The 27,259-nt window shown below is 39.1% G+C and overlaps 1 protein-coding gene across 1 annotated transcript in view; it reads left to right on the forward strand.

The window, feature by feature from the left end:
• LOC114460871 (protein kinase C-binding protein NELL1-like) overlaps window positions 1–27,259 on the forward strand; it is a 376,823-nt gene that overhangs the window by 95,528 nt on the left and 254,036 nt on the right. Inside the window, exon 5 of the mRNA XM_028442750.1 lies at window positions 16,940–17,036. Within this exon, the coding sequence (XP_028298551.1) occupies window positions 16,940–17,036 (97 nt within the window). The remainder of the gene's footprint in view (window positions 1–16,939; window positions 17,037–27,259) is intronic.

Below are 27,259 nucleotides of genomic sequence, written 5' to 3' on the forward strand. Positions count from 1 at the left end.
CCTCCTGTTGTCCTCATTTTCTGTATACACCCTGTGTCCTCCGGGTCAAAATGACCCGTCTTCACTAAACCCCCAATATAAGCAGCTTAATTGAATTTAAACACCAAATTTCATCTTGCTTGAAGAAACAACTTGTCATCCACCACACAATGTGTGAATACCTGAGTTTTCCCTCTTCACTTGTATTTCGATAGCTTAAGAAAAGAAAAAAAAAAATGTGCAAAAAGGAGTTTTGAATGCATTTTTATTCATCCCAATGACTCATTTTCTTTCTTTTCTTTCTCCAGTGAACAATTTAAGACAATGTACAATACAAAAATGAAAACTAACATAACCCATTCAACTAATTAGCACATGTAGGGCAGTATGCAAGTGCACAGCCTTTGCAGATATATGTCTTACACCTGCAGCGCACAGTATGTGTTTTACGGTCCTTCTTTTGAGAGCAGATGACCAGGGGCCAGCGGGCAGTCATCCTTCTGCAGCTGTATGTTCCAATCACCTTATCTAGGTTGTCCACACCTCCTTTGTTGCGGTTGTAGTCTAGGATGATGACTGGCTTCCTGTCCTCACGATCGCTAATGTCACCCTCTGTGTGCAGTGTGCTCAGAAGAACTACATTCTTGATTTTCTTTGGGAGGTAAGAAACTAGAGTGGTGGTAGGCGTGAAGGCAAACTTTGTTGAGAAGACCTCTCTCTCCTTTGACGCAAGCAGTGCAGGTGGGAGCTCAGGCTTGTTCTTTCGAACTGTACCAACCATGGTGATCTTCCTCTTCAGGAGCTGCTGTCCGAGTTCATAAGAGGTGAAGAAATTGTCACATGTCACATCAAGCACAACTCGCATCCCCTGGTTCTTCTCTGGGCATACACTGGTCGGCTTCCCGGTATAGACTTGCATTTTCCAAGCATAGCTTGATTTGGCATCGCAAGCCACCCATGACTTGATCCCATAGGCCTGCTAAGTAGGCCTGCAGGTCATTCTCATCCATCTTTTTCCAGCTGTCTCCATATTTGCGAAAACCCTCCAGATTTGTCATCTCCAGGATTATTTTTTCTATTGCAGGTGTGATAAACAGGTAGAATGTAGAGACAATGTCATGGGCATGAGAAACGGCATACCTTGTGGGTCCTGGGGTCATCTTTATGACGTTTTGTTCTGCATGCCTGCCGAGTTGGTCATATGCTGCTGAGGACCATGTTATTTTGCCATTTTTTGAAAGGAAAGTCTCTCTTTCAGCTTCAGGGTTTTCTTCTTCTGAAGATGATTCATCATGCTCTGGGTTATATTCCTCCCCATCTTCTTCTTCTGATACATCCTCCACTTCCGCTTCTGAATCAGAGTTGTCTTGCTGGACACCTGAAAAAATCAGCTCTAGAGCCTCTCCAACGTTATAATGCACACTCATGGCTTCAGCACAGACAGAATTCGGGGTCGTGTCATCTGCAGCACCTTTATAACCTCTGGAAATCCACAGAAAAAGAGCTCTGCAGTCTGCGAGAACGCCTTTGTGTTGTTTACGTCTGCTACTGTCTTCTTCACGTTTACTACTAATTGATCTGAGACTGATCAAAGGCACAGCGGTCCGCGAGAAGCCCACCTGATTTGTCTTCTTTACTTCTGCTACTGATTGATCTGAGACACAACTAAAACATTGTAACATTCTGTGGTGTGTAAATAACTTTGTGACCTTGATTTCAACTCTTTTTGCCTCACGGGTCATTTTGACCCGAAGACCACCTTTGTACCTTTTTTTGTACAGCTTACATGGAAATGTGAATAAAAGCAACATTTCACTTTTTCTACTGTTGGTGCCAATCTAGGAAAAGTCCTAAAATTTCAAGTTAAAAAAATATCGTTTAGGGGATTTTTTTTTGGTTTTTAACACAGCGGCGGGTCATTTTGACCCGAGGACAACAGGAGGGTTAAGGTCATTAATCAATGCAGAAGAGAAAACCACATTAAGATCACTGGTGAGCTCTAGTTTGAGTGCTGCTGCTGCACGTGGAGGCATCTAAGTAATTACTGGTGCTGGAGCAGGCGGCCTAATGAAGGGACATTTTACCTGACTGCTGTTGACTCACATTATTTTTATTGAGTACAATATGAAAGAACAGTAGCATGTTTGTATTGTTACTTTGGCATCTTAAAGTGGATTTCTTAAGGCAGGGTTTTTGTGTCATGGGAAATTATTCAATTTCAACAAATTGGTCTCAAAGACATATCTGAAAATGAATTAATTGTCTGTAAATATATGAATAGATGGATATAAAAATGTAAAAAAAAAATACTGTCTTAAGGAACAATTGTCCGAATAAATGAAACCATAACATACTATTTAAAAATAATTTTGCTGGAATCACTACGTGGAAGACAAGGAAACATCAAAGCAATCAGCAGTTGCCTCTGATGAAGACTGGCAGTTGTCAGTCGAAACATGTCAGGAGATCAAAGTAGATTTCCTAAGGAACAGTTGTCTGATTTAATAAAACCTTAACATACTATTCAAAAAGAACACAAAAATTATCTTGCTGGAGTTGCTATGCAGAAGTCAAGGAATCTTCAAAGGAAACATCTTCTTTCTTCTTCTTGGTAATTTGCGTGTTGCAACCAACAACTTGAATAGGTGTATATTGCCAGCGACTGTACAAGTTTCCGTACTTTAAAGACAAAAGAAACATCAAAGTGATCAGCAGATGCCTCTGGCGAAGACTGGCAGTTGTCAGTGGAAACATGTCAGGAGATCAAAGTGGATTTCCAGAGGAACAGTTGTCTGAATAAATGAAACCTTAACACACTATTCAAAAAGAATGTTGCTGAGCATAATGTTGTATAATGCAGTAGTTATTTTTTGATGAAGTGAATAAAGATACTAGTAAAATATTTTACTTGTTAATCCTAGTAAAATTAGGAAAACCTGTCACAAAAATGTATTTCAAACCATGCAAAAAAAACTACAAAAAATTGCATTGAAAAGTTCCCTTTTATAGCATGTTATTTGTCTTTATAAAGCCTTTATGTCTGTAAATGGTAATTTACATTTGCAAATGTTAAACTTAGATAAATTACTATTATTACATTGTATTTATTTTTCCCAACCCAAACCTATTAATTTGAACATGTTGTTAAAGGTATATTCTGTGCAATGTGCCTGTAATTGCGAGATAAGTCAACATATTAATATGTTGAGCTTTCACTTATTCAGACCTCTTTTTTAAGGAAATTTACTTACACATTTACTTTAATCATGTTTGACTGCCAACTATCAGTCTTCCTCAGAGGCATCAACTGAGTGCTTTGGTGAATCAGTAGACATTTCTTGAAAAAAGTTGTCTGACTAAATGAAACCTTTTTTATGTGTAGGGCTGGGAGATATATTGAGATTCAAGCTATATCAAGTTTCCTATTTTGGAGATGTAATAAAATACATAATACAATATCAGTTGGACCGGGGATGTCAACAGTCCTCATCCCGAGTGCGTCCTCTGTCGGGAGAAGTTAGCTAATGCTAACATGGTTCCAAGCAAGCTGAAAAGGCACTTGGAAACCAAACATCCCTTCCATGTTGAGAGAAACTTGGCCTACTTCAAAATAGTGCTGGATCTGAACCAGCAAGAGCATTTGTTGGATTGTGTGAAAGTGTCTGAAAAGGCAATGGGGGCTAGTTACATGCTAGCGGAGCTTATTACAAAGCAGAAGACGCATCACACAATAGCAGAGACACTCATCCTCCCCGCTTGCAAAATAATTGCGGGTGTCGTGCTGGGTGCAGTTGCCACAAATGAGCTATCCAAAGTGCCGTCGTCTGATAATACAATCAAAAGAAGAATCGACGTCATGTCAGGAGACATTTAGCAACTTTTGACAGAGAATTTGCAGGCGAGTGGCAGATTTTTCATACAAATACACAAATGACATATGAGGCTGCCCAACTCCTGGCAAACATCAAATATGTTGATGGTGACTTTTTTATTCTGCAAAGAAATGGAAGCCATACTATAGGAGAACAAATATTCAGGGTAATTAATAACTGTTTAAAACAGAAGTAACTTTTTCACCTTAATAAATCCTTCTCATAGTCCCTGTGAGGGTAATACAAGTGTTTATGGGGTGATGGGGGGGGGGTCTTTCATCGCCCCCTGTTGTCTCTCGCCAGAAAACCACACTTGCAACTTTTCCTGCCTCTGACCCGGTGGTAAGACGTACTGCTTTACGACAGCCCAATACAAACTAATGCTAGATTATGACCAGCCCTGTAACTGCACACGGTTGTCTACAAATTCACTTTTCTCAAACTTATATCATGGCGGAGCAGCAAAACAAAGGCAGAGCAGAACTTTGTCTGAGGAACGGAGAAACTTCATGCAGTGACAGCTCAGCAGCAACACAGAGCAAACAGACACTCGTCGCGGCAACAGGCACGCACACACACTCGCAACCGAGCGCTCCATGAGGCAGCACACACACAAACATCCATCCATTTTCAGAGCGGCTTTGTCAGCACAAACACATCACGCACATTTCCACACTTCCTTCCGTATTACTCCCACATCATTCATTTATTTTACTTGTCTCTCTTCTTCATACTGTTCATATGGTCACATGGGACTATATGTGTGAAAGCACCCTTAGTGTCACTGTTGTATTAGGATTTTTCAGTGATCGGTTGCTACCGTTTTGGGAAAGCAAAGGTGCGCATGTAGCTGTGGGGTGAAAGGTGCGGAGTGTTTACGACAGTGACATAACCATAAGGGACCGTTAGGGGGAGCGCTAAGTGCAAGTTACTTAGTTCTACTTTAAGAGAGAACAGTTTGACCTGGAATATGTGCGTCAGTCTTTGCACAGGTGGTGCGGCATGCATGACGGGGAAAGTGAAAGGATTTATTGCTGAGGTGAAAGCACAAAACACACATATTGTGACAAACCACTACATTTTGCACCAAGATGCATTAGTTGCCAAAACCATGTTGACTGAGGTGCTGGATCAGGCTGTGCACGTGGTGAATTACATCAAATCAAGGCCCCAAAATCTCGCCTCTTCTCCCAGCTGTGCGCCGAGATGGGAGCCGGCCACAGAGGTCCTATCCCGTTTTTTTGAGCTTCGGGAAGAGCTTTAGGAATTTTCACGTGGATGAGAGGCTGGCTTAGCTTGCAGACATATTTGGTTATCTCAACGAGTTAAACGCCAAGCTTCAGGGCAGGAATGAAAACATTTTATCATCCACAGACAAGATTCAGGGGTTTATGGGCAAACGTATCCTGTGGCACGAGGCTTTGGAACAAGGAACTGGCCTGGCATCAGCTGCGCCACAGGCAGTGAGTGGGCGCGCTGTATATGCCTAACACCTTCAGACCTTAAAAGAGAGGTTTGAGCGCTGTTTACACATGTGGCTGACATTAAGGACTTTGACTGAGACCCATTCAACCAGGAAGCCTCAACCAAAAAACTCACTATGAAAGAAAGTAAAAGTGCGCAGCGCTCCGCGTGGACCGCACACTGAAACTTGGATCAGTTTTGGTTGGGGTCGGCCTCGGAGTACCCAAGCATCTCCCACCATGCCATTGAGCAACTTCTCCTTTTCCCCACTAGCTACCAGTGTGAGTTCTACCTATCTGTCAAAGCGTTCTCTACTCTGGTGTATGAAGAACAAATGGAGGTCACGGTTCTCTGTTGAACAGGGCTTGTCAGTGGGCCTCTCCTCAGTGCCAAGCACATGTATTTCACTTTTTAGTGAAATTATTTACCACAGCACATGTTTCAATGCTGATTCAAAATGTTACATTTCTAATGTGTAGCTCAGGACCATGGACAGTGCAGCTTCCTTGCATTGACTGTTTCCTTTGCCTCATTTTTAATTTTGTGACCTGTCTGGTTTAAATGGGTGTGTTGCTGCTTTGATGAAGCCTAGTTAAAATAAAGTTTCATTTAATTTGTTTTAAATATGTCATTAATAAATATTTCAGACTAATATAGTTGTCTTGGTCACATTTTATTTGGCATTAGTAAATAATTATGCACATTTACAGATATTGTACATGATATAAGTGATAACACGTGTTATAAAGGCTATTTTGCACAATAGGTGTGCCTATAGATGTTTACTTGTACTTTGGGAACAAAAAGTTTGGGAACCACAGCTGTAGATGGATCAAAATACTCGTTTTAGGAGTAGCTGCTTTGTAGTAACTTCTCAGAACAGCATGAAAAGCACAGTTAGATACATTTGTGAGTTTGTTCTAACCCAGACCTTACGCTGAACAAGCCACACTACAGAACTCACTCACACGTGCTGTCCCTTATTGGAGACAAAAAACAAAAGTAGCACATATTGTGCAGCTGTTTGTTAATAAATGTGTCTGTGTGGTATTTTGCATCAGCAAATTAAACCCAGAATTGTCTTTCTGGTCAGACTTTATTAAGTTAAAAAATATTGATTTATATTGTGTATCGCCAGTTTTAATTTTTTAATTTTTTTATTGATAGTTAACTTAATTTTTTTTTTAAGGTATATTAGCTCTGAAATATTTTAAGCACTATTTACGCAAGTATTAGTATTTTGCAACAAGCTTTTGAACAAAAGAAAGTGCTAAACCAGCATTTTCCTTTCAGATGAAATTACCTTAAAAGTTCTAAATAAATCTACCAAATGCAGCAGTCTGACTTTTAGAAACCAGGCTTGTAATCAGCATCATGGTAGAGCCGTGAAGCTGCTGAGGTTCTCCAAACCCTTTCTTGAGTCTCGCTGTTTACTGTCAGGTGTGATCAAGTGTGTCATTACTGTAGCCTTTTCCCCACCACGCTCAGCGGGGGCTCCTGTAGGTGTAGCAGGAGCTCAAATCCTTGGTGAGTGAAGGAGAGGAGGACAGAAGGTCTCCGTCTATCCAAGGAGACTCTGGGGACGGACACACACACAAGCACACACACACACACACACCCAGCATGGCATCCTGTGTTCCTCTCTCAGTATAAATGTGCAGCTACAGTAGCAGCAGCACCTTATCAGGAAAGGACAGGAGCATCTATCAACAGATGGGGTCATTGTTGAGGTGAAGTAATTACAGATATCTGACATGGTGAGGAAGCAGGCATGCGCTTCCTTTGGGAATTTCATGACAAAGCCAGATTAAAGTTTATCTTCATCTGAATAATGTCAAGAAGAGAAGTCTTTTCTTTTCTTTTTCTTTTTTAACTTGTGCAAACCTGTGCTTTCAAGAATTTGGGTCATTTTATCCATTATACATGATACATCTGCTATCTTAGGAGAATATGCTCTCCTTTTTACAGCAGGGGTGTCAAACTCATTTTAGTTCAGGGGCCAAAATACAGGCCGGTTTTAACTCAAGTGGGCCACCGATTTTAGAAGAAAAAAAGAGCAATTTTAACATAATTGTGCCCTAGTTTCCAATATCAGTCCCTGTCGGAGCTTCACTACAAAAAATAGTGAATTTATAATATTTGTTTATGTAATTTAAAGGAATTTTGTGGAATTGTTTGTGAGAAACTGCAAAATTAGTGGAAAAATTGAGACTTATTTTTACAATTTGCAATTCAAATTGACAGCATTCATGTGATATAAGCAAAGGAAAACAGCAAGCCCATAAAAACATTTTAAAGTTCCATCAAATTAGCGAATTCAAGAAATTTGCAACAGGATTTCTTTGTAATTTACACAATAATTAATGTTTTCTGTCATTTTCAATGTCTCCTGCAGGCCAGATTTGAGTTTAACATGTGTTTTACAGCATTAGATTTCCTACCACTGTGCCGAACATGCTCTATTTCAAGGGTGTCAAACTCATTTTAGTTCAGGTGCCAAATACGGACCAGTACGACCTTAAGTGGGCCACAGATTTTTTGCGAGCAACTTCAAAATCAGTGCGCACTTCCACATATAAATGATAAAGTATGTGAGTACTATCAGTCCCTGCAGGATCTTCATAAGAATGTCCCTGATTTTGCGAATTTGAGGAAAATTTTGTGTAATAATTTGAGGAAAATTTGCCCAATTTTTTTGGAAAAATTTAGATATTTCAACAATTTGAGAAAAAAATAAAAAAAACTGCTATCGTGAATTGCAAATATTGTGGATCTTAATTGAAGTTTTGTATTTGGAGGGGCTGAGATATCTTTGACTGAATTTGTTGGTCATTTACAAAATGTTTCATGTTTGTTCTATAATTTTTACCTTCTCGAGTGGGTCAAATTTGACTTTCTAAACCTGTCGTTCTCCAACTTTTTTTGCTCAAATACCCCTTTCTCTTACTTTAGAATTCAAGTACCCCTTCATGTTTTTATCATTTAAAGTCATCTCCCTCCTGATGTGGGGGACCAAGACTGACCCTTGTAGTATCAGTTCATCATTTTGTGTGTTTTTGGTGTCATTTTGTTGTTTTTCTGTTCTTTTTACTATTCAGTATATTTTTCTCTTTTTTTATGTGTTTGTGAGTTGCTGGTAATATACAGTGCTATTATCATTTTTAACTAAATATAAACATTATAAAACCCCATATTTTGTTAATTTTCCCCTCTCTTAAGTACCCCCTATAGTGCCATTGTGTACCGCCATTTGAGAAACACTGCTCTAAGCGGGCAGATTCGGCCCCCGGTCCTTGAGTTTGTTGGTGAACATGTTCTACTTGGTTTCTCTTGGTTTGGGTAACTTACAGAACCCGGTGGAATCACACCATTATCTTCCTACCAGCCTGTGACATTGATGGATTTACCTTTGAACAGAAATATTAAGTCGTATTGTAAGCCTGCCATCTCAGAGCATAGTGTAGTTTCTGTCAAACAGCGTGGGTGGCAGAGCTTGGTTTGAGCGGAGCTGGCAGAGCTGGATGACTTCACAGCACTTTAAGAAAGAAGCATGAGAAAACGACGTGAAGGTACAGAGGAGCTGTGAGGACGGCTCACTGCATATATAGCGGTGAAGTTCAACAAAAGGCCAGTGCAAGATGTGAAGACTCCTGCTAATGTAAAATTCAACAATGCACTTCATTGTTCGGGACATCCAGGGCACGTCCTCAACTTTTCACACCTCTGGTGTAAAATCACTGTCTTCAGTTCAGGGTTTAGATGTTCCACATCTGACAACAGTCACAGGACTTTCAAGGGTTTGAAAAGGTGGTTTGGCTGATATTTGCCTTATTGAATCTTATCCATTCTTTATTACCGTTTCATGGTCTGTTCTTAGCCACTTTGGTTCAGGTTGTCATTTCTATTTATTATGTTGTTACGCACATGGCACTTTTGACTTGGCCCAGTTTTTGGGTTCATAAATGTATCATTGGTGTTATTATTATTTTTTTAAATAATACAGTTTAACATTTTATTTTATACAGATGCCTTTTTGGGGAAATTAAATTCATTTCCAGTTGTGCAAGATTTCATCTCTTCCTTTTTAAGTTTATACATGAGATGTTTACTGTATGCAAGGGAACCGTGGCAATATTTAAAATAAAAATAAATGTGGGGCGTGAAAGTAACTAATAACTTTTACTTTGACTACTTTTTACCTGTACTTGAGTACAATTTCAATCAAGTAACAGTACTTGTACTTGAGTATGATATACTGTATATCAGTAGTCTTTACACCTCTGCTGATTATATGGACATAATGAATGTCCATATAATAAGCATAATGTCCGCCTCTCTACACCAGAGTAGAGACTGGAGTGGAAATTAGCAGGAATTTATGTGTCATCACTGTAAATGGTCTGTAACTGAGAGTCATCCTAATTATTATGAGCACACTTCAATGAATGGCTCATCATTTGCATTTGTGAAGGAACGGTTCTCCCATGATAATTCCTTTATACGTTACGTTCATAATACCTTCAGTTCATATTTGTTTCCAACGTGAAATATTGAAGTTTGTCTGAAACACTCATTCAAGTCATTATGAGACGTAAACAACGTGATGAAGTGCAGAATAAGATCATTTGGGTACAGTACATGTTCTCTGACATCAATAATGATGAATCACATTTAATACATGATGTGATTGCAGAATCTCTCCTGGTCAGTTCTGGTCAAACAGATACCATCGTACTTGATAACATTTACCAAGGTCTCTTTTCAGAGACTCTGTCATTGTTATGCTTAGCGCTATCAGCAGCATACAAAAACCCTGAGAGCACAAAACAGTGACAGATTCATTGAACAATGGACACACACTGAAACCTTTGAATCCCAGATTGGTCTGCCCCAAAAACCCTTTGACCAAATAAACCCTGTAACCCTTCATTTTGACTCTGTCTCATTTCATTGAAAACCGCCACAACAATACGCTTGCCCTAATTTGAGCTTTTATCCTACACATTCCTTCCTTACATACAAATTGTGCTAAATTGAAATACATCTCTTGCATAAGCAATACAGGAAAATGTTTGGCACACAGAATGTTTAGTGAGTATTTATTTATTTTTTTAGGCTTTTTTAATCCTGTAGTTTAACAGTGATCGTCAACTATTTTCCCATGTGAGGTTTGTGACATTTTTTGAGATTTCACTTGTTAGATTTCCTCTTTTTAATGTCCAGAAATGTTCCAAAAGATCTTAGTGAAAGGATATAAAGAGACTGAAGATGATCAGGAAAAGAAGTGTTGGGGAGCAGCACAGTTTTTCAGTGTCACTGTGATTAGGCATGAATTAAGATGCCTGTTCTACTAAATCACCATGTAGTAGAGGTCCTTGATTTATCTCCGTCTCCTTGGAATCTTTGGTTCTCACCAGCAATGTTGAGCGTAGGGGCCCCCGGCGCTGTGATTTTGATCCCCTATGGCACACGTGTCAAACTCAAGGCCCGAGGACCAAATCTGGCTCTTTAGAGCATTCAATTTGGCCCGCAGCAGCATGCAAAACAAAAGTCAGAGAAACCATGAATTATTGTGTAAATTACCAACTAATTCAGTTGTAGATATCTCCAAATGAATACACAAATTCAATGAAACTCCACAAAGTTAGCAGGGCTCACATTTTCCTCATGCTTTTATCACATGATGGCAGTCATTTTTATTCTCAAATTATTAAAAGAACTCTCAATTTGCCCCAAATCCAGCAATTTTATTCAAATTATTCCACAAAATCAAAATGGGTCACAAAATCAAATGAATTGAAAGTGAAAACCCTGCAGGGACTGACATCTATCACTTGTTGCTCTGATATTATCAATGCTATACATATTTTAAAATTTACATGGAAGTGCAAACTCCAGCACACTAATGACTAAATTACTCATTTTCCTGCCTAAAATCTGCATCCCACTTACGATAAACTGCTCCGTATTTGGCCCATGAACTAAAATGAGTTTGACACCCTGCCCTGCGGTGTTATGTCTCCCCCTACGTTGTGTTTCAGCCAGCGTAGGGGGCTTTTCTGTATTTTTTTTTTCCTTTTTTAAACGTTGCCATTGTAGTAATTGTTGCACTCTTGAAGACAAAAGGGACTTCCAGGCGTGCATGGGTTGTTTTAACTCTTTTTAATCTGCATAACCGAGAAACACATACTGTACATCAGCTGCACTACAGGCAAATTGCTCAGATGCTGCCCCGATGTTGCCTGTGGGCATCCTCCGCTTTGTAAAGGCTCAAACATACACAGGCGGACATCGTGGACTCCACCAGGCCAATTAAGTGCAAAACTCAGATTTTACAACTGTGCAGAGTTTGCTTTATCACACAAAAAAAAGCTTGGCATGTATTTTTCAAATCGACCCGCATTTGATGTAACATCGACCTGCATTTCACCCGCCTGGTGAAACAGAGCAGAAGAGATGGAGACAAGCTACAAAAGTACCAACACCTTTAAAACACGTCCCAGAAAGAGTACACGGACTATAGAGAAGCGTTGAGGATTGTGGGAAATGTAGGATTTTACTGGAAACTACTATGTGGCGGTGCGCTTGAGTATGTTTGAGACTTACCCATAATCAGTGTCTAATGTACACAGTGTGCTTCATAATTTAAGCAAAAACAATCAACTCAATAAAACAATAGAAAAATTTAAATGAATGAAACTTCAGCTTTACTTAACAAATTTGGCACTCAATAGGCAGGAAATATAATAATAAATATAAATTTCAGAATTTTCAGGGGGAAATTGCCCCCGGACCCCCCTACAAAACATGCTCCTGTGGCTTGCGTGCCAAGCGATCTCCCTACGCTGTGAAAATACCTGGTGTGAACCCTGCTTTGACCTTCATTTTGATGTTTTTGCTCAAAAGTATAAAGTAATACGTAATATCTGGTGTCAGTGATTCACCATGTCTCATTTAAGAGCATGGACATTTCCCCCGTAGGGACTTAAAAGCGACACTAACTCTCATAGTCTCACTCCGTCAATATATCAAAGGAAAAACACGGAGAATGACAGGAAATATCTTAAGTTTAACCACTGGAAAATTGAGCAGGCTGAAAAAAACCCCAAAAAGCAGACTTGAGTGTGGCCTACAGATATTGGTGCCGCAGATAATAAAGATTGATTGGTTGGGATTGTTCTTTTGACGGGATGCCTAGGAGCTTTCCACTGATGACATAATTGGTGACTGACTTTAGAAAATGAAAGCACTTTTGTGTAGCCATGTTCTCAAATGTCATTCTTTGTGTTACAGTCATTGCTTCTTGACAGTGTTTGCTGCTTATTCACTGTTTAGTTTAGTCTTTACATTTGCTCTTAACAAAGGCTTAAGGATGCACTTAAGAAGCAGCCAGAGCAGATGAAACATCACTGTCTGAGATTAACTGTGAGGCAAGGCAAAGCAAATTTATTTGTATAGCGCATTTCATACACAAGGCAACTCAATGTGCTTGTAGTTTATTCAATTCAGTCGGTAAATCTGCAGCAACGAGGTGGTTAGGAGGCTCATTGAAATGAGCTGTCAGCAGGATGTGTGCTGTGTATTAAGATATGGATTTGTAGCAGTCCTTCCATATGCTGCCTCCACAGTTTTAGTATAAGACATCAACTTCAACAACAAGCCTTCAAATCATCCCAGTCCATCAGTTCACATGATAGAAAGCGAGCTGAAGAACACTTATTATTGATTATGTTTCCTAATAACAGGATATAAAATGTATCTTTGCTTCATTTGACTCACAGGTTGTTGTTATGATGTAATCTATAACAGTGTAAGTACACACCCAGGTTTTAGCTGACCTGCCAATAGGGGAGAGTAAAAAAAAATGTCTTGATTATGGACGTTGCACCTGGAGCATTTAAGCCACGCCCAGTCACAGTAGTGCACAGTGCACAGCTTAGCACAACCCTACAGACACTATAGCATGAATGGGCAAACAGCCCCTGATCACTAACTCACACACACACAGAGACAAGAAGTACGTACATATCCGTGCACACACAAAGACAGACAGGGATACACACAAGGGGACAGCTTTTCTCAGAAATAGGATAGGATAACCAAATTTGGTGTGTGGCTTCAGGGTATCAATACCTTGATGGAGTTCGAAAATGAGAAGTGTGCATATATTTTTTCCGGGGTTATTGCCCTTGTTCCATTTTTCATTACTCTGTTCAAAGTACCTTCAAAGGTGATAGCTTTTCTTAGAAATCGTTTAAGATAAGATAACCAAATTTGGTGTGTAACTTGAGGGTATCAATACCTTGATGGAGTTTGAAAATGAGAAGTGCGCAGTTTTTTTTTTCTGGAGTTATTGCCCTTGTTCCGTTTTTTGGACTCTGTTCGAGGTATCTTCAAAGAGGACAGCTTTTCTTAGAAACCGTTTAAGATAGTTAGAAATTAGATATTCTGATGTGATATTTGCTTATGTATAGATCTAAGTTTTTAGATTTAGGACATTTAGGAAAAGGTTGTGAGTTATGACAACCAATTTGGCGAGGGATGTTCCTGACTTCTTGTTTTTGTTCTTACTGTTTACTTTTGCTATTCTATGGTGTTGCTGCAACATGTGAATTTCCTCTATGGGGATCAATAAAGGTTGATTCTCTTGTATTGTATTCTACGTACACACATAGCTTGATTAATCCTCTGATAAGAGCAGAATCTGCTCTTTATAGAAGCACAGTCACAAACCTCACCGCAGCTGAATGTGGTCCACATGAAGCTGTCAATCAATGCTCACTGAAGGCTGAGAGAGCAGGTAACACAAGTTACGAGCAGTTTTTATAGAAGGGGCGGGGCCAACAGTGACATTAGTGACCTCCCGAGAGCCAAAAAACGTCACTAAACCCAACCTCAGCAAAGAGCAAAATTCAAATATATTGAAACAACTATAAACGCTAAATTTTAAAACTTAGACCAAAATGTGATGAGTGGAACTAATTAAAAAAAAAAGCCAAAAACATAGTATGTTAAGGTGTCATTTATTCAGATTCTGTTTTAGTTACATTCAGACCATCAGTCAAATGAGACCTTCATTGGCATATCTGGTGACCTCGGCATTGTTCTTGTTCTTAATGAAATGGGAGATCTCAGGGCTTTACACAGGTACACAGTTATACTGTAAATCCTGGATGATTTGAAATTCTTTTGACAATGTGTGATAACTAATATTAACAGGTCTGTTCTATAAAAGAGTTCTTAATCTCAATGAGACTGTGGGGTCAAAAACACTATATGGTGAGATTTGTACTCATCCAAGCTGCCCGTGGATTAGAAGTACTTTAGAAGTTTAGAAGCCAAGCCAAACTTTTTACATGAGTAAGGGTCATCTCACTCAATGTCAATCAGAATATAAACGTAACTATGAAATAAAGGACTAAAGCATGATGGTAATTTATGTGGATGGGATGAGAAGGTTCTTTAACGAGACCAATCACCTGGCCAGCTGCTCACTGTTCTGGGTCACAAACTTCCTTTTCTGCCCTCGACCCAGTTTTGGGAAGTAACCTCCACGATTAATAAAAGGAAGTTTTCTTATCTGTGACACTTCTAGTCTGCTCTGCAAGTGGTTCACATCGCTATGTGATGTACTGGACATTAAAATCTAGTTTATCTTGCTTATTAGTGTCTGTATTATCCTACAGTTGGGGAATTGTGCGTCACAATGATTTGGAGAGCCGACCAAGCGCTAGTTATCCTTACTATGACTTTTCTCATATCTCGTTCCCGCCCTCCTTTTTACTGTCGGCACTCAAACTGAAAATTGGAGCAAGTGAGCTTTTGCCCTTTTTCTCTAAAGGAAGTGTCCGTCCTTTCAGATCAAAAGTCTTTTGAGGATTTTGAGCAAAAACCCATTAGACGTCCATGGTACGATTTTAGGCATTCTTTGAACTTTGCTTTTCAGTCTTTAGATATATAAATACTACGGGTGTTTTGTTTTTTTTTTGTTTGTTTTTTTTAACCTTTTTTTTTTACCAGATACGTCTTTTCCACTGCAGGAGACGTTGTAACGACACAAAGAAGTGCTGAAACCTGGGCATGTTGACCAGCTTGTGTTTTTTCAATAAAATCTAAAAAGAAAGTACTTTTGTTGTTCGCGGCTTGTTCCTCAGTTAAGTTGCACTAAAGTCAAAGTTGGTTTAAAAGCCACAGTCAGATTGTATGTTATTTTTTTATTTTAAGTTGTTAGCACATGGCATGTTAAAGCCAATGATTTGAGTGTAAAATATGCCAATAAAATATATTTAATGCATAATGTTCTCATGAAGGTTTATACATTTACAGATTAATTGTTTGTCATATATATATAAAAAATCACAATGATTGCCTTATACTTTAATATCGGGATATATTGCATTGTATTGTGACCTACTGTATGTATCGGGATACGAATCGTATTGCAATACACACCCCTAATAAACACTATTAATAATGAATTTATGCGAGGATGGAATTGGCAACCGCTACAGCACCTGATCGAGACTTGGTCAATGGTCAGGTATCGACTATCGTCACAGCGTGATACGCAACGTAGAATTACCCGGTTTCTACAACACGCGGTAAATTAAATGTTTTTTTGTGTTTTTTATTTAATTAAATGTGATAAATAGATGGGGACACACCATACATAAGGGTAGAGTTGTATTAACATTTCAACATCAAAATACAATAAATGAATAAGCCATAGATTATAACTTTTAAGGTAAATCTTTACATTTTACCACATCAGGACAATTCAAAGTGCTTTACACAAAACAAACCATAAAAAAATCACATTTAAAAATGAGGAAAAATGATTACATGTAAAACAATATCAATCAATAAAACAGGATAATATCAGATGAAATAGTGACTGCTTAATTAAAAGCAGTGTTGAATAAAAATGTGTTTTTCCATAGATGAGAAGCATAAACTTCTCATTTAAAATTAAGTTGCCATCTAAAGTATATTAATACTTCTAGCTGACTCACGTCCCTGTATTTAAATACCTGCACCCTGTCATGTGCAACAACTTGCTTCAAGTTAAGTGTGGATTTAACGATACGGCACCGGTTCCATCAGAGATTCATTTGTGGATGCGGTAGCACTCGGAAAACCACCTTCGCCTAAACGCTCTAATATCCCTTTGGTGTGATTTTGTGCGACTGTCATTGGCAAAGTACTTGGTTCTAAAGTGTTTCCCCACCCATAAAATGTTCATATACCGTTTATGCAGCCCTGAGAGTGGAATAGAATGACAGAAGTTTTTTGGCCACTCTCCTCCAGAATGATGCTGATGATGCTTGTTTTGATAAAGCCATTCCCTGTATGTGTCGGGCTGTTAATCCTGCGAACATCCAGGTCTAGATATCAATACTATGTTAGCGAGCCGTTGACTGGCTGTCATGCTTGAGGAGCGCAGCCTCTGCTCCTGATGAAAGAAGTCAGGGAGGATGGGAGGAGACGGACATGAACAAGGCCCAGACATTGAGCTGTATCTGAATAGTGTATCTGCAAAGCCTGGACAGAAAGAGAAACCTGTGTGTGTGTGTGTGTGTGTTGGTATCATACTCACACATTCTCCTCTGGATTCCTGTCGGCAGGATTTATGAGCGGGTGATCGACCCTCCACAGATGGAGCTAACCCCGGGCAGTGGAGTGTGGCTGGGCCAGCACAGCCACAAGCACGGTCTGTTTAAGGTAAGACTCCATGGACGCTACGCACACACACACACACACACACAATAATAATACCTTGATGCATGAATGCATATTTCACAGTGAGCACTGCCTGTTATAATTGCACTTAGCTATTAGAAAGCGTACTGAGAGAGGAGCGAAATGTCTCCTTTAACCCTCTGGGCACCTTTGAAAAGATATTACACTCTTAGTGCTTTTGTACCAAAACAGTACCCTTCATTCCTTCTTGTTTTTTCACATCAGATATATCACCATCGATTTAACGTTTTCGTTATTTATTTATTTTTCATTTTAATGCTCTTTCTGCCATTAAAACACAATTTTTTCAATTAAAAAACCCCACAAAATATGCATTTTTCTTTTTAAGAATAAGGTGCAAAGTGGAATATTTGGTGTGAGTTTATTACAGCCTTGACTAGGTCAATAACTCAAAGGAACATTGATTTTGAGGCATTATTACTTTTAGAGCTATGAGCATTTATTGAAAAAAAAAAACCTACACTGTTATCAAAATACCACCCTTCATACAGTAAAACTTCAGACATAACCATAAATATTAAGTTTTGGATGATATTTTTATAACGTATTTTGTGTCTTTTTTGTTATAAAAACAAAAGAATGTTCTATGAGAAAAACACAAGTTATGTATATATATATATATTTAAATAATGTGGTTGTAATGGGAGTCAATGGGACCAAGTCGGTTCCAAACACGAGTGTCGGTACATTTTATCTCCTGTTCTATACATCTTGCAGTGAAAGTGATCATGGAATTATGAACATGATATTAAAAGTTTATACAATTAGTCTTTAAACTAAATGAGATATTAAGTATTTAAAGACACTGTACATGTTTGGTCCCCAAAGGTGCCCCGAGGGTTAAACTTTTATTTTCATCTCATCACATTATTGTTTCTCATTTTCTCATGCATGTACTGTACTCCTGAGTTCCCTTTGTACAACTAGTCATCCCTTTATGTTTTCATTGTATATTGAGTTGCAGTTTCTCACCACAGTGGTGTGAGTTATTTTTGCTCTCACGTGCTTCGATATTATCACTGCCCACACACTTTCCTCTCCGTCTGACTTCTTTCAGTCCCCTCAAGGCTTTAAGCAGCTTCCTTTAAACAAAGACTCTACACATTTCCTACCTTCAGTCAGTCCAGAGTCTTGAGTCGATCCTCCGTGGGTAGGAAGCGCTGCGAAGCATCTGAGACAGATGGTACGGAGCTGGTGCAAAGGGAGGGAATTCTACCTTCAGATTCACACAGGGATATTTTCACATCTCCTCTTGTCCAACACCTCCAGTGTTGCATAGTTAACGAACTCAGTGCTTCTCAAAGTGTGTGGCATGCCCCCCTGGTGGGGAATGGAGGTGCGAAAGGTGGGGCGTGACAAGCAGGAGGAAGTTTTCTAATTAAAAACCTTTCTTCATCGACAATAAAGATCATTAACACTGAACAAAACTACACACAAAAAAGTAAGAATGAGAAGCCTAAAAATGTTCCCTGTTAGTTAAATACATTCAATAAATCTGTTATTTGTCAGGATTATTTGGGGGTGCAATGGGTGCCACAGGTAGAGCTTGAAAGTTCACCTTTGTTCAAAGTGGGAAATACCCCAAAAAAGTTTTAGAACCACGAAACTAACTCATCAGAAATGTTAAGGACTGTCTGTTCAGACCACAGACTTGCTATTATACTTTTGTACTTTGTCATGACTTTTGCATAAACAGTGGAAATTTTAAGCAAAAACTCGAAACAAACATTAAATATTTTGTTAAAATTTGTGTTCAACTCGATATGCAATATACAGGACACAACACATTTATTTAAGGGTGTAATCAGAATGTATTGCATAGATAAATAATGAAATGATTCTATATAAGTGGCTCAAACATTTCTAGCAGGTGTCAGAATGGCTTCCCAACCGCCATCTTCAGGCTTACTGTCTTTCAGTCCAGTCAGCACATCTACTATACCTTATACGGTTTTACAACCATACAACCATACAACCATATCTCTCAGGCTCTGGGTTTGTTTAAATGACTCAGTATTGCAGACAAGGGCTGCACCATGGGATTATCAAAATAAATATTGTTTTTAAATATATTATGAAGAAATTTAACTTCTAGAAAAGTCTTGAACGCTGATATCCTGAGTTCATGTATCATTTTTTGAAATGCGAAAAAATCCCTGACTAGTCTTTTACTATGGTCTACTGCCAGTGGTCATTCATATACATTAATGTATATAATATAATAATAATAATAATAATAATAATAATAATAATAATAATAATAATAATCTATGCTCTGAAATGCTACCACTACAGATGACGTTTCGTCTTGTACTGGTCGCACGTATCAGTGACGTGTAGTCAGGGTAGGCAAGGTAGGCAGTGCCTATCCTTGGGTGAATTGATATTTTGATTTGTTTTAATTATAATATAATTATAAATGATTTATTTTTCAATTTCCGATAGCCAACAGTACCTATAAGTTTGAAAGTGTCAGCAATTTGTGCTTTTCATAGCCCAGTTGACTAAACAATGCTATTTCCTGGTACGGCAGAGACGCTGCACAGTCTCACACCGCTGGAGGCCACGCCCTCTCTCAAAAGCACGTTGCTGCTCTGCCTCTGTTCCCATAGCGTGTTTTTGTCTTTGAGCATGCACAGTCAGTTCCCCAAGATGAAAACCATTTACGTAAAAAGGCAGCTCTCTACGCTGCCTTTGGACGTAACTGTGCTATGCTAAATGCTATACTTACGTTCACAGTGCATTAGTGAATTGATACAGCGTAGCCGCTGCTACGTTCTCTAGCTAGTGGGTGATATAACACTACAGGCAGGATGACAGCACTAGAGACGATAAAGAAACTTTATTTTGAGGAAAAACGTCAGCTTTTAAAAGATGGAGACCAACACCTGAGCTACCAGAGCTTCAGCAAAGGAAAGGTCAGAAAATAGTTTGTACTTTTCACAGTGAATGGTACAAAAGAAAGGATTGGCCTTGTGGATGTGCCTCACTGAGGCTGTTCTTAGTTGTTGTTGTTTTTTTCCATGTTTCTGTGTTTCCAACATAAACAACGGATGTGCTGCCGTGTCAGGAGATATACAGTATATATATATGGAGGCTATATTAAATAATTTTCTTTAATGTTGTTTTACGATGTTGGTTTTGTTAGATTAACACTTGCCAGTACTTATAGTATTTATCAATAATTTTAAATTTTCTGGTTCATCAGATTTTCTTTAGTCCTGGTTATCTGTGAATTGTTTTATTTTCTCAGGCGAAAAAAAAAAAAAAAAGAAAACCACAAGAAAACAGCAAAAACAAAACAGAATCTACCTTTGAAGCAATAGTGAAGAACATGTTATGAGAAAAAAATAATGTTGAACGGAAATAATTAATTACTGGACAGCAGAAAGTCAGTGGTAATTGAAATAACACATCAGACAGAGGGAAAGAAAAACAAAAGTGTCTGAGCAGCTGTAATCTTTATTATGGTGGCGCTGAGATGTTGGTACGACGCTAACAAGGCCTTTAAATAACCATGTTGTGAGCCTTTGCAGTGGCTCCAGACACTTCTCCTCTCACTGCATTCTCCAGGGAGTCCCTTTATCCGCAGGTACAACTGTAATAAATTATCTTTATCTGGAATCCATTGTGCCGAGTACGCGCCCTCCTCTGGGGCTCCGCCAGCTCGTTTGGAAGCAGTGAATCGCTCAGGGTTTCTCACACCATAATGAATCTAATGTGGCCAGTGATGGAAAGTGCAAGCATGTTGCTACAGTATATCTCGCTGCTTTTGTCTTTTGTTGTATCTGCAAAGGTCTTGGTTTCGTTTTTTCACGTTTTATGGTTATAATTGAGATGTAAAACCTGGCATCATTAGCAAAAGAAGTAAAGTAGAGTCCAGCATGGTGTCACAAATAATTAAATGTATTAGGGCTGCGTCTATCGGATATTTAGGAAATTGAGTATACTATGCATTATTCAATTTAATAATTGAGTTATAAGAGTAGTTTAAATAAATAAATAGAATACTTAAAAAAATAAATACTGTATGTGTATTTAAACAAACAAAGCTTCAATGCAGACAAAATTAGGTGAATATTCAGAGAACTCGAGGACTTTTAGTTTATTATTATTTTTTGCATCATGTTATTTACCATTGCTGCAAAGGTTTTACAAACATAATTCTCATGTTTGAGCTCGCTCATTAGATCCTGGCAGATGTTGAAAGGTCACGTAGAGCACAACAATTAAACTGAAAATTCTCCAAAATAATAAATCTTTTTCCATGTTAGCTGAAAGTAAAACCCTGACTAGAAACGTCTCATCTCATTGTAATAATTAACAAGGTTGGGAATGGGGAAAGAGTGGGCGAGAATACACTGAAGCTGATTGGGGATTATTTAAGACCATTGACCAAACTGCAGAGTAGGGTATTCAAGCTTGTGCTGTTGTCTTCTGCCATGAAAGCAGAGCCCTCGGTTGACAGTTCTAAGTCCTTAAAGCAGAGTTTGTAATAAAGCCCAAGGCGCTGTGAGAACATGTGTCCAGACAGCAACGAGCTGAAGAAGCTGCATTCATGTAGATGTTATCTCTATAATCCAGCACACCTGAGGGTTTACGTGGTTGAACCATGTTCTGGATTCAGTGGATGTTGGATGCCGTACTTTGGATTATTTTTAAAGTGTTTACCTTAGATATGTTGGTCAGAGCATAAGGAAAACTGCAGCGTCTGTAGAGTGTTTCCACTTTTAGTGATCACTATCTATTAGAAGGAGTCAAACAAAGATGGAGGAAAAAAGTAAGTTGAAATTGCTGAATCAGCAGTGGAGTGCTCATCGCTCACTTTCACACTGAAGGAGTGAAGGCGAGGCTGAACTCACTGATAAGCCACTGACTGTAGAGGTCAAGAAGTTGATGGTGAGTCTGAGCGAGGTACACATATACGTCTTATTCAGGCTGTTTTTGTCCTGATTTTACCCTTTGTTGACCAGGCACTGTTAACGCCAGGTGTTTTTATGGTTTATCATTTGGTTTGAGTTGCATTAAAAAGGAATTTGTCCTGATAATCAGCTCTGAGACAGGTCGGGGGCAATATTCATAAATATTAAACTTGGAAAACTGACGACTCATGACCAGTTGATTTGTGACGTGGAACAGAATGTAGCCGAGCAAGAAACGAGCTGACTGGTAATGTTGCGTTCAGAGGTACTCGGAATTTGGCATTTCTGAGTTTAAAATTTCGATATCCGGGTTCAACCGAGTTTAGCGGCAGCAAACATGGCTGACCGCTAAAATATTATATTTTATCCCCAACTTTACTGAGTAGGAGCTCTGAATCCAACTCACTTTCTCAAGGAGATCACTTTGTTAGATCTTGTTTAATTTTTTAAGATTTTTGGCTTGGAGGAAGATTGGTGGTGGGACAGAGTCGTTGTGTGTGTGCTGTGCTTGGTAACGTTACTAGCATACATGCTACCTAAGCTATCTTCAAGTTTAGAAGATAGAGTATATCCTTCATTAATGCAAATAAATATTAAAGGAGCACTGAGCAGGATTTGTGAAAAAATAAACATTAATTTTAAGTATTTTAATGGTAACATATCTCCCTATTGCCTTGAACAGACGATGCATTTTGTTCTGCAATTCTGGGCTCGAATTTCCCACGGAGTCCTGCAGACGTGACGTCAAATAATGTTGGTGCTTATTCTTGAGGGCTTGGAGAGGCGTCCACTCTGCCAGAAATAAAGAAGATGATGATGAATGCCTAAAGATTGAAAGAAAACAAGCACGGTGGACCAAACTACTGTTTGGTTGCGCGGAGGCATGCGCGGAGGTCTTGCAGTTACAGTGCGGATCTGGACGCATTTTTTTGTCAGAGTCCGGTCCCAACCCAAGAGTTAAAACCTCAGTTTTTTCTCATTACTAACCACATATTTACGTTTGTTTTAGTGCTAAGCACCACTTTTATGAACTCATTCACTGCCAGCCATTTTCAGAGCAGCCAACCCCATATTGCCAGGCGTTTTAGATGATTTTCACTGATTTTTCAAGACCCACAGAATATTTTGTCCTATAACAATCTGAAATCTCAAACCATATTCCGAAAGATTAGACTCTCTACTTTCATCAGAAAAAAAGATGTTTCTAGGTTTTTTTCATTCTTTTGTGATCAGCAGTTGAATAGAAACAAGTTTCACACAAATCACCAGTTTGTGAAAAAAAGCTGAGAAAAAAGCCTTTTTCTGAAAAAACCTGTCAGTGACTTTGAAGCAATTTTTTTTGCTTTAGTGACACCTCAACATTGGTTTCCTCCTATAAAACTACAAAAACAACACTGAGACCAGGCTTTTGATGGGAAAATTATTATTAATTTGCTATCTGGATCAGAGTTGAATGGTTTTCTTACTGTATTTTGGCCGTCCTCCAAGTCTCTCCCCCCGTCATTCTCCCCACACGCCACTTCCTCCTTCTCCGGGACATGCCGAGTGTCACCGCTTGCCCCGTTTTTTTGATCGTTTTTTTCTCACAATCATGACCCTCTCAATAAACCACTTAGTTCTACACATGCTCTGGTCGGGTGTGTGCTGCTGTGAGCTGCTGGGAACTTCAGCATCAACTCCGTAGCACCATTTTCTGTCTCATAAACTCCTTTCCTCTCCCTCTGAGCTCTGCCCATCACGGTGATCTCTCATCCAAAGGTGCTTTACTGCCACCTACATGTCACCAGTTGGTCACTACATTGTGGTACGAGTTCGATATTCACGGGAGACCTTCGTCACACTGTCTCCTAGCAACCCCAGCTGAAAAACACAATTGACATCTTTAGACGTCTTTGGCAGTCAATGAGTTAACAAACAACTGTTAATGTCAACAGAACAGATCAGCACACGGGGTAGCAAGTGAACTTTTAGCATAATCCATGTATTAACAGTTAGGATAATCCATGTTCTTGTGCATAAAAAGGATTGTATCAACAGTGGATGCTTCAAAGCTGTGTTAAATTACTACTGCTGCAGGAATGGAAAGAGCACTGTGACCGAACCCAACCCGATTCGTCAGGTACCGTCCACGCGTTGTCCCTATGGAGTCTGATTTCTTGATCCTGCCCTACGTTCCTTTAAATCATAACATTAAACATAGACATAAACAAATGTTAAGAATAATAACATTTGGACAAGACAAAAAAACTAGATAGAAAACTTAACAGTAAGTGGAAACGGGTTACAAACATGTCAGCAGCAACAGCAATAGCAAATGTTTGTCTACATAACGGGTCACCCTTGTGATTATAGTTGGGTGTTGATAATGTTAGGGCTGGTTCGTGTGTGTGTGTGTGTGTGTGTGTGTGTGTGTGTGTGTGTGTGTGTGTGTGTGTGTGTGTGTGTGTGTGTGTGTGTGTGTGTGTGTGTGTGTGTGTGTGTGTGTGTGTGTGTGTGTGTGTGTGTGTGTGTGTGTGTGTGTGTGTGGATGAAAAAGCAGAGATTTCTTGGCTCCATTCCAAATGAGTCAGTGATGACAGTGATGTGTGGTCAGAGCTCCTTTATTACACCACAGGGGGAGACATCTGTGATTTACACCTTCATTTCCATTCTGACTGATACAGACGGTCTCTTCTTCACCATTCATTGCTCACACAAGCTGTGTGTATATGGCAGAGAGGGAGAAAGACTTTTTCAATCATTTTGTGGCTGTAGGCCTGTTTGCCTCGAGCGCCCCACCCCCACACCCCCCTCACTGTCTGTGGGAAATAAAGGCAGGTGTTGGCTGCGTCCAGGCGGGTGAATGCGCTACAAATGACTTCCACACACATAAAGCAGAGATGATGATGCAGATTGTGCCTGTGGTGATGAATTCAAATGTGTCACCAGCATGTTTTCAGTAACTACTGATATGAGGAGGAGAGGATATTACTTCTTTGTGTGGGTGTGTGTGTGCGAGTGCGTACCAGCTGGTGTTTTAATGGTTTACCTGTCTCTACCAGAGGCTGATGTCTTTAAAAGGATGTTCCTGGTGGTCACCACGAGGCTTCTCCCCCCCAGAGATGGCCTGTCATTCAAAGTGATGGACAGCCTGCAGGCTTCTCTATCGGCCACTCCATCGTTGCGTAGTGGGAAGTCGTTTCACTTTAGTCCAGCCGGGAAAGAAAGTTTGATTCATACTGCAGAGCCATTTCTTTCACACACTTTACTGCTGCAGGTTTTTTACAGGCTTTGAAATACAACAGATTCAGGAGAAAATATTGGTATAATAAATGTTATGTCGAAGGTGAACAAATTATTTATAGTGAATCAAAGTTGGTCTGTTTTGGTGTAAATCAAGTTTATAGTTTAACATTTCTAGTAGGAGTTGTGAGACATTTGTGTGATTTATAATTGACCTATGTTAAAAAACATTTATACAACAACATATGTTTAGTTTATACTGTATAAAGTGACATAGGCTTTTGTTTGACTCTTAACCAGCGAGCACACAACCAGACACAATGGGTTGGTATGGTCAGTGACATTAGTAGGAATGCATTTATTTGGCTGGAACATTTATGTTCATATTTTTTGTTTTGCACTTTGAGATTGAAAACTAATGATGGCCAGAGAGCCAGATGTGGCCCAGCATTAGCTCCAAAGTTGCCCATCCTGTGGTGGCTTAAGAAAGTTCAGAATTAGAATTGCTTTCGAATGTTACGATGTTTCTGTAGGTCAATCATCACTGTGATCCACTGTCATTCATTCAGTATATTTCACAAACATTTTTGAACATGATAGTTTCATGATGACAGTACTTCTTTTTTTTTTTTTACATTCCTCGGTTCTTTTTTCATGGTACCGTCGTAATAATTGTTGCACACTTGGACCTCCAGGTGTGCCCGTTGTTTAATTTAAAAGAGGTAATTTGCTCGGAGGCGCCTGTCTTTAGCTGAGGACCCCAAGGACCCCCTGCAGCCACTTTGCTGCCCCCAATGCTGCCTGTGTGCATAAAAACAGTGTTCTTCAACCAGACGTAGCGCGTTGCAGCACATGAAGCTGCTCATCATGTTTATAACTCGCAACGGATCATTCTACATGTGCACTCAACGTTTTTTGGACTTAAAGAGACATCGGCTTCATTCGGGTCAGACAGGTTCTGGTCGTGTTCTGTTGGGCTCAGGCTAGGTCATGTCTGATTAAAGCTCTACTGTGTGCATCCTCCGCTATGTAATCCATAATCACCGTCCAATATAAACAGTGTGCTTCATAATCTCAAAATTCCATACCTGTCCCAATATTTCTGTAGGTCCCATATAACACCTAATTTAAAACTGAAAAGCGCATCTTTGAATCAGTCTTTTGAATAAAATATGAATTAGTGTATTAAAGTGTTTATTAGTGGAGGACCTATACCAAGCATTAGTAACACTAACTATATTAATCATGACCCTTCACCAATTTAACAAATAACTTTTGGTTTTAAAGTAAGGCAGTAACAAAGATACATCCCTAGGTGAGAACCCTGCATTCATTTCAATGCTAAATCCATTATATAACAGCCCAAAATCTAGTGTGTTCAGTTGGTTTGACGCTCGACATCAGCAACAATAGCAAACCTGCACCAAGCGCCAAATATCCTCTTTATCAGATAGCTGGAGTTATCTGGATCAGTCACGCTTTAAAGGCTTGGAGGAAATTTCTATTTTTGAAATTTTGCCAATGATGAGTTACTCCTTAAGGCTACATTAACGGCTCAGTGGTTAAAAAAAAACAAAAAAAAAAACACTGGTTTGAGGAATATATTTAGTAGGAAAAGTAATCATTGTTATTTACGCGTTGGGATGCAGACAAAAAACCTGTTGACATCACAAGGTAAAAAACAAAATGTCACAAATCACTTCTAAATAGTCTTTCTAAACTAGAACTTATTAAACCTGGAACAAAGTCATGAATGACATACTTTTTAGAGCTAAATTCATGTATGGATGTACTAATACCTTATAATGGATTAAATAATCCTGTCATTTAAATGTCATTCAAAAAACAACTGTTCTCCTGTTTTATTATTACTATTCATAGGGATTTGAATCAATATATTGATCCCCTCCAAAGTCTTCCATGGCCTAACGAAACTTTTTTTTCAACCTTGGGGTCGTGACCCCTTTTGGGCTCCCTTGGAATTAAAATGGGGTCACCTGAAATGTCTGGGAATTGGTAAAAAAAAAATTGATTTCTTTT

The sequence above is a fragment of the Gouania willdenowi genome, chromosome 3 (assembly GCF_900634775.1).
Source record: "Gouania willdenowi chromosome 3, fGouWil2.1, whole genome shotgun sequence".
NCBI classification, from domain to species: domain Eukaryota; kingdom Metazoa; phylum Chordata; class Actinopteri; order Blenniiformes; family Gobiesocidae; genus Gouania; species Gouania willdenowi.